This window comes from Pan paniscus, chromosome 1 (assembly GCF_029289425.2).
Source record: "Pan paniscus chromosome 1, NHGRI_mPanPan1-v2.0_pri, whole genome shotgun sequence".
NCBI classification, from domain to species: Eukaryota; Metazoa; Chordata; class Mammalia; order Primates; family Hominidae; genus Pan; species Pan paniscus.
The window spans coordinates 162,685,074-162,700,797 of NC_073249.2; the positions used below are offsets into that span (position 1 = coordinate 162,685,074).

The window sequence follows — 15,724 nt, forward strand, 5'->3', positions numbered from 1 at the left end:
TGAATGCTTATATGTTAGGCTGTAAGTACTTTACACATATTAGCTCCTTTCATCCTCACACTAACCCCATGAGATTGGTAACTATGACTCACACCTATTTTACAAATGGAAAAACCAAAGAACAGGTCAGTTAAGTGGTCTCACAGCTGGTAGGTGGTCAATTCAGACACCAGAGCCTGCCTTGCTAATGACCACACTACACTCCTTGTCTGCTCTCGGACATAAAGTGCTTAATGCATCAACCCATTTAATCCTTATCACAATCCTGTGAGATTCATATTATGACTGCCCCCATTTTATGGATAAGGACATAAGGCATTCAGTGGTTAAGTAGCTTGCCTAAAGAAGCACAGCTATTAAGTGGTGATGCCAAGATTCAAATCCAAGTATGTCTGACACCAAAATTGCAGAGCTTTCTGGGAAGAGGAGGCAGACTTTCCATCTGATCCTCAAAGGACTCTACATTTTAAAAGCATGAGGACCACTGATGCAAAAGTGAAATGCTCAAGGTATAAGAGCTCTCTGGTTTTCGAGTTAGACCTTACTCTGTTGATGCTCTGTTGTCTCTGCTAGTTGACTGGGATAGATGAACAAAACCTGTCCATGGCAACCTTCACCTGAATTGAGCATGAGAGCCCTGGAGAGTATATAGATGTAAGATTTCTTAGTATCTAGACTTGGCTATTGACATGGATCTGCTTGACTCCAAAACCTATTTTCCTTTCTTGTGCATTTTAGTGGTTCTTAGGTAAACAGTGTTAGAATTATGAAACAATTGACTCCACTCATAAATGGAAATGATTACATTTTAAAAGCTTAGAGGCCACAGCCATTTTGTTTTGGGAGGTTATGGACATTTTCAAAGACTACAGCTGGATTAAGTGCCTTCTGGCTTATGCAATCAAGTTCTAGAGGGAGTTTCAACCAATATTTTGCCACATTTGCTTGGAGTTCAGCTGCATTTCTCTGGAAGTGATTTAACTTCAGAAGCATTTCTTTTCTCTATAACGTAACTTTCTGATAGTTAGCTTGAATGTTTGGTAGTGAGCAGGGTTGATTCTGTGGTTGAGTTACTTTATAATGCCAATGGGAGAGGTTCTATTCTGCCTGGAAATAGACAGAACAGATGCCAGTAATTTTAATGTCAGCTTGAGCCATCACGTGCTCATAACTTGGGATCATACATTTCAGTCAGCCTGAAAATAAAGGCAGTAGAGGCAAATAGAAAAGCACTGGGCTCTGTACCTGAGCAGACCTGGGTTCAAGTTTGGCTGTGTCACTTAATAATTTGTGACTTTGGGCCAACTCTGAATCTGAAGCCTCAGTTTTCTCATCCTAAAAATCAGACTTAAATTAGTACCTACTTCATAGGGTTATTACAAAGATTCTATTGAGATATTGAAGTACTTTAGTCCGTTTATGACGCCAATTTATAATATAGTCATTTATAGGACTTGTTTTTCCCAGAAGTAGAGTTTCTATAGACATTGGTTTAAGCTGAGGTTATGTACTGGGCAGCCTCCCAGCCCTCACTGTCAGACCTTCTCCACCCTGATGGATTTTATCCAGGATGTGAGCAGGGTGTGGGGCAGGAGAATGTATGCTAACAGGATGGACACAAGGAATACAAGAGCTGTCCAAAGAGCTACCTCTATAATCTCTGCTGGGATTCTCTTGCCTGTGTCCTCACTGCAGTTAATGCTGTGCATTGCTGGATCCTATAGCTTCCTCCCCAGCCCACAGTATCCTATGTTTGCACAGCATTTGCTTCATTAATCTATGTTTGCACAGCATTTGCTTCATTAAAAGATCTGTAGTCAAAACACTGCTCAAAGAAATCAGAGATGACACAAACAAATGAAAAAACATTCCATGCTCATAGATTGGAAGAATCAGTATCATTAAAATGGCCATACTGCCCAAAGCAATTTACAGATTAAATGCTATTCCTACTCAACTACCATTGATATTCTTCACAGAACTAGAGAAAACTATTTAAAAATTCACATGGAACTAAAAAAGAGCCCAAATAGCCAAGAAAAAAGAACAAAGCTGGAGGCATCATGCTAGCTGACTTCAAACTATACTACAGGGCTACAGTAACCAAAAGAGCATGGTACTGGTGCAGAAACAGACACATAGAACAATGGAACAGAATAGAGAACTCAGAAATTAGATTGCACACCTACAACTACCTGATCTTTAACAAACCTGACAAAAGCAAGCAGTGGGGAAAGAATTCCCTAGTAAAATAAATGGTTCTGGGATAACTGGCTAGCTATATGCAGAAGATTGAAACTGGACCCTTTCCTTATACCATGTACAAAAATTAATTCAAGATGGATGAAAGACTTAAATGTAAAACCCTAGTGGCTCATGCCTGTAATCCCAGCACTTTGGGAGGCCAAGGCAGGTGACTCACTTGAGGCCAGGAGTTTGAGACCAGCCTGGGAAATATGGCGAAACCTCATCTCTATGAAGAAAGTCAAAAATTAGCCACGTGTGGTGGTACATGCCTGTAGTCCCAGCTACTCAGGAGGCTGAGGCATGAGAATTGCTTAAACCCAGGAGGTGGAGGTTGCAGTGAGCTGAGATCACACCACTGCACTTCAGCCTGGGTGACAAAGTGAGACTCCATCTCAAAAAAAAAAAAAAAAAAAAGTAAAACCCGAAATTATAAAAATCCTGGAAGACAACATAGGCAATACCATTCAGGATATAGGCACAGGCAAAGATTTCATGACGAAGACACCAAAAGCAATCAAAACCAGAGCAAAAATTGACAAATGGGATCTTATTAAACTAAAGAGTTTCTGCACAGCAAAAGAAACTATCAACAGAGTAACACAACCTACAGAATGGGAGAAAAATTTTGCAAACTATGCATCCGGCGAAAGTCTTATATCCAGCATTTCTAAGGAATTTAAAGAAAAACAACCCCATAAAAAGAACATGAACAGACACTTTTCAAAAGAAGACATACGTGTGGCCAACAAACATATGAAAAAAAGCTCAACATCACTGATTATTAGAGAAATGCAAATCAAAACCACAATGAGACACCATCTCACACCAGTCAGAATGGCCATTATTAAAAGTTCAAAAAACAACAGATTCTGGCGAGGTTGCAGAGAAAAAGGAACACTTATACACTGTTGATGGGAGTGTAAATTAGTTCAGCCATTGTGGAAACCTAAAAGACCTAAAGACAGAAATACCATTTGACCTAGCAATTTAAATCCTGGGTATATACCCAAAGGAATATAACTCATTTTATTATAAGGACACATGCACATATATGTTCACTGCAGCACTATTCACAACAGCAAAGACATGGAATCAACCTAAAGGCTCATCAGTGATAGACTGGATAAAGAAAATGTGGTACATACAATATACTCCATGGAATACTATGTGGACACAAAAAAGAATAAGATCACATCCTTTGCAGGGACATGGATGGAGCTGGAGACCATTATCCTTAGCAAAGTAACACAGGAACAGAAAACTAAGTACCGCATGTTCTCACTTTTAAGTGAGAGCTAAATGTTGTTCTCATAGACACACAGAGGGGAACAACACACCCTGGGGCCTTTCAGAGGGTGGAGCTTGGGAGGAGGGAGAGGATCAGGAAAAATAACTAATGAGTACTGGGCTTAATACCTGGGTGATGAAATAATCTGTACAACAAACTCCCATGACACAAGTTTACCTACATAACAAACCTGCCCTTGTACCCCTTAACTTAAAATAAAAGTTAAAAAAAAAGATCTGTACTCATCAGTTATAACAATAATAGTAATTTCTGGCTATTAAGTACCTGTGAGGTGCCAGACATGCTATCTCAAAGTGTAAAAAATATCCCTTTTAAGTACTATTCTTATCCTTGCCTTATGGATGAGAAAATAAAAGGTTCAGAGAAGTTAGTTATTTGCTTAAGATCTTATGGCCAGTTGACAGCAGAGCCAAGATTTGTAATCATATCTCTTTGTCTCTACACTCTTGCTCTTTGAAGTGTATCAGACTACTTTCCAGAAATAAACTAAGAAAAAAGTGTGGCTGGAAAGGTAAGCTAGGCCCCGATAGTATGGACTTTTGGGTGGCAGGATTTGGGTGGCAAGAATTTTATAACTTGAAACTGGGCCTTCCAGGTTGGGAAATCATTACACTCAAGGGGGAACTAGAGCAATGCCAGAGGATGAAATCAGCTCAAGAGAATGAGAGAGGAAAAGAATGTCAGAGGATGCTCCCATTAAGGGAATTAAAAGAACTAGTGAAGGAAGTGTGGGAAGCAGATAGGAGGAAAGTCAAGGGGAAAAAAACATATATTTCAGGATGGTGGTTAAGAATATCAAAGGCTCCAGAGAAATTAAAGGGGAGGAAGACTTGGCAAAGGTCACTGGATTAAATAACATCACTGGTGCTTCCCAAGAGGCCCATGTTAATAGAATGGTGAGCTCAGAAGTGTTGGGAGACAATAGCTTTAAGGAGTGAGTGGAAAAATTATCGAGGATATTTTAGCATGAAGTGTGGTGACATTTGGTAAGAACAGCAAATTAAAAAGGGTAGCCAGACTCCAGCAGGGCTTTTAGATGGAAGCACGTTGCTGGCAAAAGGGACAGGGCCAGAGAATGTAATCAAATTTCAGTATATTCAGCAACTACTTTGGCTGGAAAGGAAAACGGAGAGATGAATTGTCTGGAAGTGAAAAAGCAGAGAAGCTGGCAAGAGATGAGGGTAAATTGAGAAGTAAAACACAGCCATCAGCTTTGGAAAGCTGGGCCAGTCTTGCTTTCTTTCCCCTGCGATGTTCCTTACATCAGCCAGGAGCTGCAGGAGTTCGACTCATGGGGGCTGTCCAGGCTTTGGCTGCATCTCACACCCCTGGCCTGCCTTGACTCTTCCTCGCCCCCATTCTCAGACTCCTCCATCTTTTTTTCTTTTTTTGAGATGAGTCTCACTCTGTTGCCTAGGCTGGAGTGCAGTGGCATGATCTTAGCTCACTGCAGCCTCAAATTCCCAGGCTCAAGTAATCCTCCCACTTCAGCCTCCCGAGTAGCTCCGAGTACAGGGATGCACCACCATGCCTAGCAAATTGTGTGTGTGTGTGTGTGTGTGTGTGTGTGTGTGTGTGTGTTTGTTTGTAGAGATGGGGTTTCCCCATGTTGCCCAGGCTGGTCTTGAACTCCTGGGCTCAAGCGATCTGTCCAGCTTGGTTTCCTCAAATGCTGAGATTACAGGTGTGAGCAACTATGCCCCTCAGACTCCTCCATCTTTTAACCTCTCTGTCTGCCTAACCTCCAGGCAGGTGAGAAGCCAGGAGGCCTGGGCTGAATGGGACCCATCCTGTTCTTGAAGGGGAGACTCTGCCCCTCCCTGCTCCCACAGTAGCACATACCACAGCTTCTCTCCCTTACCCAAGCAAGCTTACAGAATGCTGTTTTCCAGAGTCATACCTGGCAGGGGATGTAGGGGCAAGGGAAGGAGAAGCAAAGGAAAAGAAACAGAGAAGGGAATTTAGAGTTTCCAGGCTCCTCTGAGAAGGTTCAATTTCTGCTGTACTAAAAGAAGAAAAAACAACCTCACTCAGATTGTAAAATTTGTAATGCAATATAGAAAATCCTGCTTAGTTTAGGCATCACTACAGTACTCGTCAGAGGATTGAATGGCTTCAAATCTTTGGCTAAACAAAATAACAGGAAAATAAACAGTCTTATACTTGAATGCAGTCTACTTCTTCCCCTGAACAGCTGAGAAAATTGAACTGCAAAAGGCTAGATGGCTTCTCAGAGTCACAGAGCAGTTGGCATGGGAGCCAGGACATCTCCATCTTCCTGATTGTTCGGCGTTAATGTGCCTCTCTGGTCCACTGGCTTCCTTTGCCCACAGATCAGAAGGAAACTCATGGCTCATCAAAAGCTTTTACTTCCAACTGCACTGTCCTACCTCTCTGGGGACCCAAGCCGGGCCTCGTCAGCCAGTCTGTCGGCAGCTCCCTATTGTCCTCTCTCAAGGGTATCAGTTTCTAATCTCCCACAGGAGCCTCTTCTTCTCAATCCAAACACTCAGGAGAATTTTAGCGGCTCAGCAAGTGAAGACAGATGGAAGCAGAGAGTTTAAACCCTGAAGGGCACATTCATTTGGATAAATAAGAACCCTAGAGTCTCTGACTTTTGAATTGGCCAAGGGGAAAAAAGAATAAGGCTAGGGCAGACTGGCTTCTATCCTTCATTCCTTTTTCATCCTCGCCTCCAAATATTCTTTTGATTTTGCTCTGGTGGAGTGTTTTTTTTTCAGGACTTTCCTTCTTATGTGTGTCCTTTCCTTTTAGATTTTATAGGTACATGTAATATTTATGTGTCAGTGACCTTCCAAAGCAGTTTTAGAGATTTTCTGTTTACATTTAGGAATTTTCTTTAAGGTCTACAGAGTCCTTTGTGCTTTTTCCAGGAAAGGCACTCAGTAAGAACCAAAACAAACAATTGAATAACTCAAATTTGATTGGAGCCAAGTCCCTTAGAAGTGTAAGAAAAAAAAAAAAAAGTTAGCATTTGTTTTTGTTGTTTCCTTTCCCCTCCCCAACCTATTCCAATATTTAAGCCATTTCTACTTCTCTGGTTCAGGAGTTTAAGGCTAAGCTCTAAGCCTCATAGTGGACAAATCTTGACACTGGGAGATTTAGCAAGGCACACCTCAGAAATGATCCAGAAACTATGAAAACAATGTTTACTTCACCCAGTCTCTGGAAAAACTCATGCCAGTATATTTTACATTTGTCTCTTTGACCATGAAGGATGGGGAACTATTATTGCTCTAGCCAAATTGTACATGTCCCTGGCAGGGCTAGGGCTACATCATTCAGCGACTGCCATGCAGGCCCCTTAAATATTTGTCAGAAGCCAGGAGAATGCCTGTGGTTACTCTGCAGCACAAACTGACCAAATGGGATCACACTCAGTTGCTTGCCTAACCCTCCCTCCTCCTTCCCAACTTGATCTGTTCTGTGAAAAAGTTATCACGGATTCTGCAAGAGCAAGGGCCGGCTCTATTTAGAAAAGGTGAAAGATCCTGTATTCACATTTTATTGCTTCTAATAACTAGCTCTTGGACCTTGGGGAAGTTACTTAGTCTGTTTGTGTCTCAATTACCCTGGTTGTACGATAGTAATAATAATACCTGCCTTATATAATAGCTGTGAGGATTAAGTGTGATAATGGATGTAAAAGCTCCTGGTATTGTTCTTGACAGTTTGTATTCATCGATATATATATTAGCTTTTTTTCTATTTATGCCACAAAGCTCTCTGGAATTTCTGTTGGAGATCACGTGATATAAAACAAACCTCCACTAAAAATGAAATTAAATTGCAGATTAAGGCTAACCCACAAAATTGATAATTTCTAAAAAAGGAAATGATTCTTCCATGGTTCCTGCCCTGGCAATGAGGAGTACATCTTTCCAGGATGGTGGCTACTGCACCAAACTGCCGTCTGCTGTAACCAAAATGATCTAGGTTTCTCCCCCGCCCAGAGTTCTGGTGTTTCTAAGACTTCTCAACATTTACCAACAGAAATGAAAGGGAAAGAGTCTCATGGAACAATGACTCTTACACTAGAAGCTTGAAGTCATGAGCTAGGTAAAAGTATCTGCCAGGTCAACTAGGTGAATGTGTAGCAATATTAACCCCCATCCATTTGCTTTCACTACTTTTATAGTAGCACTAAGTAGTAAGGATTAAATGTGATATTATATAAAATGCTATAATATATGTAAATCAGCTAGCTAGAAGCTGGGATGTCAAAAGAGTTGAATCCCTACCCTGCCCATCCTCCAGGCTACTGTGTGAACTCTATGGTCTTCAGGATTTGTAGGGTTTTTTTTTGTTGTTTGCTTGTTTTTAATGATAAAAATTCACACTCAGCAAGAGATCAGTGGTTTTGCTGAATACAGAATATATACACTGAATTTTTAGCATTTAAGGAATTCCAAATCCTATTAATATGACTTTATAATAGCAAAAATATTTTCAAGATTTTTTAGATAAAAAAAAATTTAAACAGTAAAGCAGAAAAAAAAATGAGGGCTCTGTGTCAGCCCAATTACGCTACTCCATTTATTAGATAAGAGGATTAGTTAATTTGAGTGTGAAGACTTTTTTTTCCTAAAATTTTATTAAAAGTGATGCTTCTCCTGTTTATGAGGGTCAAAAGGATAATACAGTTACTAGTCCACAGGGAAGATAAATATTTGTTGAATGAATGAATGTTCTTATGGAATTGGAATAATTAGAAAAAAAACAGGCTGTTAGATGCAAGAGTCTTATATTATTTAAATGAAATCTTTTTGCTGAGAGGCCTGGGATTGTGGTGCTGGCTTTCCTGAAAGAAAGACTGTGTTGTATTTTAGTTCCAAGATGCAGTGCAGGGGCTCCATTTAAGGTAAGGGCCAGTGACCCTGGGTTCCTTGCCAGGACCTCGAGCAACTCAAACGTTGAAAGATGTGGATGAAAAGCAAAAGGGAAGGGGTTGATTTAGCTCAAAGTGGGGAAGGCTAAGGTTGGTTATCATAAAACAGCATTCGAAGACTATTGGAAGGACAACACTTCCTTAAAATACACTTAAGCCAAAGAAAAAGGGATATAAGTTAGGCATACAAAGGATTTTTTTTAAATCGTGGTAAAAAACACAACAAAATTTACTATCTTAATCATTTTTAAGTATATAGTACAGTGGTTTTAACTATTTGCACATTATGCAACGAAAAGGTTCTTGACAGTGAAGTTTGTGAACATTGATGGATCTTGTTCTCTCTTGCAATTTGGATGGAAAAGTATGAAATTTCCTCTTTGAAATTTTGAAAAATTGCTCACGTTCTGAGTCCTGACGGGCTGGCCAGGATGATTTCTTAGGGATCACTTCTAGCCAAACGACTCTATGGCAAGGCAGTGATATGGCTGGCTCAACACTGAAGTAGACATACTGATGAAAGTGTCTTGGTTTAGATAGAGGTAGGTAGTTCGTCTTTGCATTTGGTTAAAATGAACTTTAGCACTTATAAAACTCTGATTCCATATCATTCGATTTCCAAGCTTGGGAGGGTTATAACATGGTGCTTTAACTTGAAGCCCATGGAACAAATGTAGCTCTGTACTGCTAACATTACCTTGGGTTTATATGCATTCAGCATTGACATCTCTACATTTTGACCTCTGACGTGTTTTGGTTGCCTCTGGACTGGTGCTGACGATGACTTCTGGTTATTCCGACAGACGCAAATGAAGAAGAAGAGTAAAGCAATGGCCAGGGGAATGGCCACACTTGGCACTAGTATGTACAGGATTTCCATTTTATTCTTCTCCTTGGAATCCTTTGAATCTGGGTGCAGAAATGAAAAAGAGCAAAAGTTATACTCTTTAAAGTAACATGTATAATATTACATTGCATAGTTTAAAATGAACCACCTCTTCTATTCTTTTATACACACAAATCCACTGTGAGAAAAAAGGAATCCATTGCTTATTACCATTTGTTTCCATCAAACCTTCAACAGAATTTATTGAAGTTTAAAAGTTTAAAGTTCAAATGTTTAAAAACTGCAGAGGGACATTATGAAGACTCTGTATGTGTGTGGGCCCCCCTCTGATGTTGCCTCTCTTTAGTGGCAGACCCACATTTCTCTAACACCTTAAAAGTTAAACGCCATGTGAATGGACTGTATACATCCAAGAGCCTTAATGTGGACCACAGGGCTCTTCTTCCATTGGCTGCCAGCCCAGATCAGCCCCCACAAGATGGTGTTCTAGAAATCATGACCTTGTCTTGGCTGGTTTGGACTTATGGGGCCAAGCCTGCATCTTCCAGAATCAACATTACTAAGGAATCCTGGTCCCAGTGTCCAAAAAGCCACTGGCCTAAGAATATGGGGGCCTGAAGTCAGGGTCAGTTTGATCTTTGATCAGCTGTGTGACCTTGAACAAATACTCACGTCTCTGGGCCTCATTTTTTACCTCTGCAAAAGTGAAGTGTCTGTTTTGGATGGTGTCTATAATTCCTTCCAGCATGGCAGCACTGTATAATCTGACACTTTATTGAAACCCCAGAATTCTTAAATGGTTTCATATGAGCCCAATAATTATGAGTGCTAACACTTTGAAGTATATTTTTGAAATCTTATATCCCATTGCTTGGAAAAGAATATAATATGTGTAGAACATGAGACATACTTGTCTTTTTATCAGTTTGAGGCTAACCATTGAAACCAAATACTTAGGCATATATTGTCATTAATGAATTATTTGACTGGTAAAACAAACACAGAATTATGGGATAGTAATTAGAGGGGTTACATAATGACATGCCCTGATAACGAAGATCAGCTATCTTTAAGAAAACCCAAAGTGTGAAAACTCAAATTGACACAAAATTCAGAGATGATTATTTACCTTACAAAAGAATTAACCATGCACTCATTCAATTACCCTTCCATTCATTCAGTAAGTCAATAAACAAAAGCTACTGCATGTCAGGCACTATTGTAGGTACTGGGAATACAAAATTAAGTATGACATGTCCTTTGCCCTTAAGGAGCTCATCGTCTGGTAAGGAAAATAGAAGAAAGATAATGACATGTCCTGTGAATGCTAAACTGGAAGTATAAAGATAGTGATGAAAAGACCCAAAAGGTCCTTTAAATGATGAGTTACCCTAGTACATGTAAATGAGAATAAACCATATGTAGTTTTTACTTGTACACATCTTGTTTGGGAACTGTTTGGCAGGTGAGATATGGCATATCAGTTATTCAAAAGGAATACCAAAACCTGGTTTTGGGACTGTGCCCTGTGAGTTAGCCCTCAGAAGAGTCTGGAGAGGGGTTAAATCTGGTTACAGAGTAGAATAAAAATAATAAGAATTTTAGGCTGGGTGCAGTGGGTCATGCCTGTAATCCCACCACTTTGGGAGGCCGAGGCAGGCAGGTTGCTTGAACCTAGGAATTTGAGACCAGCCTAGGCAACATGGCGAAACCCCATCTCTACAAAAAATTAAAAAAATTAGCCAGGCATGGTGGTGCATGTCTGTAGTCCTGGCTACTTGAGAGGCTGAGGCGGAAGGATTACCTGAGCCCAGAAGGTTGAGGCTGCAGTGAGCTGTGATTGCGCCACTGCACTCCAGCCTGGGTGACAGAGTGAGACCTTGTCTCAAAACAACAAAACAAAACGCAATTTTAATATTTATCAAATATTTTCTACCGGTGCAAAATCATGTTAGCTATTATTACTATGGACCAGGTGCTTTTCATAAACTCATTTTATGTCACAACCAACTCTATAAGGTAGATGACATCCTTATCCTAATTTTTATAGGTGAAGATGCTGGAAGACAGAGTGGTTAAGTAAGTTGCCCAAGGACATGCTGCTAGTAAGTCAAAAGCTGGGATTCCATCGTCGGTCTTGCTTTTTGCCCACCATTCTAGCTACTACACTTCACTGCCAATAATTGGAGAATTTTGCCCCTATTTTCTCATAGTAGGGTTCCTCTTGTTTCATGGAGGTAGGAAGGATGAGGGTGATCTGAAAGGAAGGGAATAACACTGAAGCTTTGCCAAATGTGATGCTTTTGAAATCCCTGCTTTTTTTTTTCTTTTTTGAGACGGAGTCTCGCTCTGTCGCCAGGCTGGAGTGCAATGGTGCGATCTCGGCTCACTGCAACGTCCGCCTCCCGGGTTCAAGCGATTCACCTGCCTCAGCCCCCTGAGTAGCTGGGACTACAGGCATATGCCACCACGCCCAGCTAATTTTTGTATTTTTAGTAGAGACAGGGTTTCACCATGTTGGCCAGGATGGTCTCGATCTCTTGACCTCGTGATCCGCCTGCCTCGGCCTCCCAAAGTGCTGGGATTACAGAAAATCCCTGCTTTATACACTGTTACAGGTAAATATATAACCCAGGCATCACTGGAGGCCGTTGTAGTCAGTGCTGGGTGCACCAGTAATGATTGTGTCTACATGCCTATAGATAGACAGAAAGGAATCACCTGAGTAGAAGACGGTCTGCCACAGGGCACCAAGTCAGAAACCTCTGAATAATGCCTTTTTCATTATCTACGTGACCTTCAGTAGGCCCTTTGCCACTCCAAGCAAACTCATCTGTAAAATGGGAGTAATACCTACTTCACAGAATTGCTGTAAGCAACAAATCTATTCTAGTACCAGTTACCACTCAATGTTTACCCTTTACCCTTAGACTAGAGGGGGATTCACAGGTAAAAGTTTTGGGCTAGATAATCTTAAGCAAGAAACAACCTCTCTGATCTCCATTTCCTCATTTATTCAATGGAATAAATACGATTGGTAGAGCAAGAATAATAGTCCCTGCTCTACCAATCTTATTTGGTTCACGTGAGAATCAAATGAGATAATGTTCATGAAAGAACCTTGGATAATTGAAAATTGCCATACAGTTGTTGGATGTTATGGCTATTATTAACATTATAAACCATTTTCAAATTTCTCAGTACCCTAGGGGGGTAAAGTCTCTGTTGTTATTCTTGGTTTTTCAGTGAAATCATTTTGAGGGTAATGATTACAAAAGCAATGAGGCTAATTTAGTACTAACGCAATGCTAGTCATTTTTCCAGGCCAGATTTTTAGCAACAAGAGAAAGTAGGGCCTCACCTGTCTGGCAAACAAAGGAGTCTATTCTGTATTCATGCCTATCAGATTATTCATGGAAGGTCTTCTATTGTAAACGAGGGTCTGGGACAAATCCCCCTGTAGGTCTGCAGGAGAACAAACTTCAAGAAGCTGAATCCTTTAAACAGTCAAGCTTGGCTCCTTCTGATTACACTGAGGATATGCTAACAAGCACAAGGGGCCCAATGTCTTTTTGCCAAGTGAAATAATCAAGGAGAACAATACATGGTCATGTTGGAAGTGACAGAAACACATTCAGGCCCATTGTAAGTCTTCCATACAAAGTGCTTCCTTCCCTACACAGTTCTCTGCATTTGGCCAGAAGGGGATTCAGTCTCTGCTGGCTCTGAAAATCTTCTATAAAAATATTGCATAAACAATGAGCCTTCCAAATGAAAAATTAGAAAACTAATATCTGCCTAGGTCCTTTTTGAAGTCCTAGCATTTGTATTCCTCATTTTAACCCGGAAGGCACATTGGTGTTATCTTGACTTTACACACAGAGAAATTAAGACCGAGAAAGGAAAAATAACTTGTCAAAGCTACAAAGTAGCAGAGTCTGGGTTGGAATGCAAGCCTGTCTACCTTCAGTGCTTCTAGTAAATTATATTACTAATCAAAATTACCCTAAAACATTATATATATAATTGTTTTTCATCATTCTCCTTAAGAGTCCGAAGTTCTCTTTCAATGAAGACTAATATCTGGTGGGAATCATACTATTTTAAGCAAACCACTTTGGAACAATGGACATTATTCTTACTAGTCATTTTAAAGGGTAATGGACACCTCCAATGCATTACAGAGAAAATCGGCTGAAAATTAGAATGTTGAAGATTTTTAATACTTTGGAATAACTGTTTAAAAGTGAAATGCACATATTAGTTACATCAAGTTAAATACTTGAGATTTTTGAAACCAACCACTTAGTCCAGATCACATGATTAATTTCCTTTTAAAAATCAAACAATTTGGTATCACAGTTCACATCTGACATTCCTATTTTATTTTTACAATGATATTCAATACTTTGATTAGTAATTAAATATAATGGAGAAAATACTCCTTTCTTATCCTGAAGCTTAAAGCAAAGTAATCATGATTTCTTATTAAAGAGGTACTTTTAATAAAGTGAAACATCATCTGGGATATTACTTTGAGTTAAAACAAGAAAAGGCTCTGGTTTTAAATATGGCAAAGGTGGGAAGAAATCTTACAGAACCTTAGAATTCAAGGGAAATTAAACAAGTTTAAATTATAACCTTGACTGAAAAAAATTTAAAAACCATAGAAAACAAACAGGAATCACTACCAATTTATTACTTGAAAACTATAAAATAAGCAGGTTGGTAGCACATAGGGGCCTGCACCAGTGATTTAGGCATATGCCTGGAAGGCGAGAGAGAGAGGTAATTAGGCCTTCAGTTGGCAGGCTGGGCCCAGGCATTCACTCTCTTGACTTGATGATGGAAATACTAAGTAGATGATCTATTGCCTTATGTATTCTCAAATGAATTCTTTAAAAAAAATGCTGAATAGGCCATATACATTGATTAAAATTTTTCCCTGCAGAAAAGGTTTTAACTACAAGTTAGGGAGAGCAACTCATTTGTGAGCATTTGGGAAAAATCTTAGTAACTGGAATCCACACAAGTTCACTAAAAGTTTCTATAAACTCTCAGGGCCTCAGTTTCCTCCTCTATAAAAGAATTGGGCTAATCTTTTTTAATAATTAAAAAATGTTTAATTGTAAAAAATACCGTAAAATTTACCATCTTAACCATTTTTAATTTTACATTTCAATAATGTTACATATATTTATTCTTGTTGTGCAACCAATCTCCAGAACTTTTTCATGCTGCAAAACTAAAACTCTATGCCCATTGAATAACTCCCCATTTCCCCCCTTCCTCCAGCCCTGACAACCACCATGGTACTTTCTGTTTCTGATTTTGACTATTTTAGGTACTGCATATAAGTGGATCATTCAGTATCTATCTTTCTGTGACTGGTGTATTTTACTTAGTCTAATGTCCTCTAGGTTCACGATGCTGTACCATGTGACAGGATTTCCTTCTTTTTATGACTGAATAATATTCCATTGTTTGCATATACCATGTTTTCTTTATCCATTCATCCACCGATGGACATTTGGGTTGCTTCTGCCTTATGGCTATCGTGAATAATGCTGCAGTGAACATGGGTGTACAAATATTTTGAGACCCCGACTTCAATTCTTTTGGATTAAATACTCAGAAATGGGATTGCTGCATCAGATGGTAATTCTATTTTTAATTTTTTTTAGGAACTTCCATTCTGTTTTCCATAGCAGCTGCACCGTTTTACATTCCTATCAACAGATCACAATGGTTCCAATTTCTTCACACTTGCTATTTTTTAATAGTGGCATTCTAATGGGTGTGAAATGGTATCTCACTGGGGTTTTGATTTGCATTTCTCTAATTATTAGAGATATTGAACATCTTTTCATATGCTTTTGGCCATTTGTATATCTTCTTTGGAGGAATGTCTATTCAAGTCCTTTGCCTACTTTTTAATCAGGCCAATCTTTAACTGACAAAATTCTATAGGTTGTATAAAATTAAATCTCTTTCATTTTGATGAGATTAGTGATAGACTAAGCACATTTAAACTTTAGCAAAACATTTGATCAAATGACTTGACTTATGACATTCTTATGGACAAAATGAAAGGTTGAATAATAATATCATCAGATGTATTTGTAATTCATCATCTGCCTTTATTTAATAGTGTTAATCAGTCAATCAACATCAAATTGTAAAGGGCTATGCTTGAGGAATCCTACCTGCTCAACATTATCATTGATGATATGTTTATCAAACTTGAAATGGCCAGAATCTAGGAAAGATACCTAACTGTTTAATTATGGAATAAAATTTTAAAGGATCATACTCAACAGGCTAATATAATGAATCCAAACCAGAAGCTGAAATTTTAAAAATAAATATTATAAGTTGCTTTAAGGTTAAAGACCTTGTTTATAAAATCCAT

General features: G+C 39.2%; 1 protein-coding gene across 2 annotated transcripts in view; it reads right to left on the minus strand.

Annotated features, from left to right (window-relative positions):
- The window catches only part of ROR1 (receptor tyrosine kinase like orphan receptor 1), a 408,712-nt gene that overhangs the window by 13,140 nt on the left and 379,848 nt on the right, over window positions 1–15,724 (minus strand). For both annotated transcript variants that reach the window (XM_063600720.1, XM_008958943.5), the window contains one exon: window positions 9,163–9,374. In XM_063600720.1, coding sequence (XP_063456790.1) covers window positions 9,163–9,374 — 212 coding nt within the window. The remainder of the gene's footprint in view (window positions 1–9,162; window positions 9,375–15,724) is intronic.